Below are 2,164 nucleotides of genomic sequence, written 5' to 3'. Positions count from 1 at the left end.
CTTCTGCAAATGGCTTCTCCATATGCAATACACAATTACAAATTAGAAGAACTGTGTTCCTATCTTTTTTACATTTAGTTTTAATGACTAACATCAATAATTTACTCCATTCCTTACCATCTACAAAACACATAACCTCAAATTTACTCTTCAACCATTGAAATACATTTTAACTATTTTACAAAAGAAAAATATATGCAGTGTATATCCTGTTCGGCCACAAAACTCACAATAATATTTAATGTTGAAACAATCAAAGCCATGATATTTAAAAAGGGGTTAAGCAAATGAATACGTCGGCAGTTATCCAAGCAATTTCCGTCTCTTTACTCTAGTCAGTTTCTTGCTTTTATTCTTTGTCATTCTGAGTTTACCCCCTTTGACTCTTACCACCCTCTGCTGTTCCTTACCGCTATATTCAGCAACTGCCGAATTATCTAAACAACCATTAGTTGAATCGTCTTCTGAATCCGTTACTTCATCAATTACGTCCATTGTCTGTTCATCGTTACATTTTTTTGTCTCGTTCAGCTTACTTAACGCAGCACACATTTCTTTGTCGTCTTCATTCACGCTTAACTGAGAAAAATTTTGTGAATCTATACCACTACCTACATCCTCTCTATGTACTTCAGCTATCACTATAGTTGTTTCCGTGGCCTTTTCCTCCTGGCTGCCACTTAACACTTCAATTATTTCTTCAACTGGTTCCTCTTGATTGTACTTCAAGCGTGGTTCTTCCTCTTCCCCTAGTTCTACCTCTTCAGCGCGTTGTATTTCTTTCAAAGTCATATTACCTGGAAGTTTACATACGTGCTGGCTATCTTGAGTTTTGTTTTCCGTTCCATGTTCCTCAGCGTTACTGGTGACTGAGACTTCCTCTCCATTGTCGTCATTCACAGACGTTCCAGTTCCCTTACTTAATTCCATATTAAGGGCCCTGTTCCGTTTAGCCTTAATATCAGGAAAATCAGTGCTGCTATATACTTTTAATTTGCCATCCAGTTCATAACTGCACTCAGCCGCCATATGATTCTCCCTACCACATTTGTAGCATGTTTTTTTTCTGTCCACTATAGTATAAGACAACATTATGTCCATGGATATTCAATGACGAAGGTATACTCTGCTTCAATTCCATCCTTGCTGTGCGAGTGCCATTTAACAATCCCTCTGCTTTCCCATGTGAGAACTTGTTCAGCCTTATTCCAAAAACATTCCCATAATTTCTGAGAATACTTACCAAAATGTCATTTTCCATATCAAAGGGAGCATAGCGAATCGATATATAAGTATATTGTCTGCTGAAGTTTATAATTCTGACAGATTTCCCATTTCCAACATCAACATCTTTCTCGTCGTAAGTTTCACAAAAGGACTGGAAAGCGTCAGAATTACTAAATTTCAAGACAAATTTTACTTTACTTAATTGCTGAAAACCCACTATATCATTATGATCAATTTTCAATATATCAAAAACCACATCACAAACTTCACTATAGTCAGGGCTAAAAGAGAAAAGTAGCCCTATGGAGTCCTGTCTCCTAAGGGGTGGGGAATAACCACTCATCTTACGTCTAACAAGACTTATTTGTGACGTCAACATCACCCGAGGCCATGTTTTTTCCTTGGCCGTACGGCATCTGTCTTTCACACCTCATAAACTTTGCTTTTCAAAAACACTAGAACACACCACACCAATAATCCCTTGCCCGATGTATTAACTGTCGATTCATACACAATCCTCGGCAAAATACCACGAGCAAGCTCAAAGGACGGAGCTCTGGAACTACCGTCCGTCCGTTCACCTCGACGGTTGTGTCGAAATTCACATATGTTTAAAGCAAATAAAATTTGAATGTTTAATCTTTGTTTATGAATTCTTTTGTTGTAAATGTTACCACGATGAATAAAAGGTTTAAGAGACAAGTAGTTATAACTTGCCACTTCTGTGAAAAGGTAGGGATCTTTCAAACTGTGCAAAGGTAGGGATCTTTCAAACTGTGCAAAGGTAGGGATCTTTCAAACTGTGCAAAGGTAGGGATCTTTCAAACTGTGCAAAGGTAGGGATCTTTCAAACTGTGCAAAGGTAGGGAGCTTTCAAACTGTGCAAAGGTAGGGAGCTTTCAAACTGTATAAAGGTAGGGAGCTTGCCTGTGCTGTG

At 38.2% G+C, this 2,164-nt stretch overlaps 1 protein-coding gene across 1 annotated transcript; it reads right to left on the bottom strand.

Moving 5' to 3' along the window:
• Window positions 1-303: 303 nt before the first annotated feature.
• Window positions 304-1,029, bottom strand: LOC137637628 (uncharacterized). Its single transcript, XM_068369778.1, has one exon. It carries the CDS (start codon window positions 1,027-1,029, stop codon window positions 304-306), a length of 726 nt encoding a protein of 241 aa, XP_068225879.1.
• Window positions 1,030-2,164: the final 1,135 nt, after the last annotated feature.

This window comes from Palaemon carinicauda, unplaced genomic scaffold (genome assembly GCF_036898095.1).
Source record: "Palaemon carinicauda isolate YSFRI2023 unplaced genomic scaffold, ASM3689809v2 scaffold892, whole genome shotgun sequence".
Lineage (NCBI taxonomy): Eukaryota > Metazoa > Arthropoda > Malacostraca > Decapoda > Palaemonidae > Palaemon > Palaemon carinicauda.
The sequence above is the reverse complement of the archived record's forward strand: the minus strand, read 5'-3'. Positions and strand labels throughout refer to the sequence as shown.

Coding starts and splice junctions, on each gene's coding strand:
- LOC137637628 (XM_068369778.1), bottom strand. CDS start 1,029: ATGGCGGCTGAGTGCAGTTATGAACTGGATGGCAAATTAAAAGTATAT.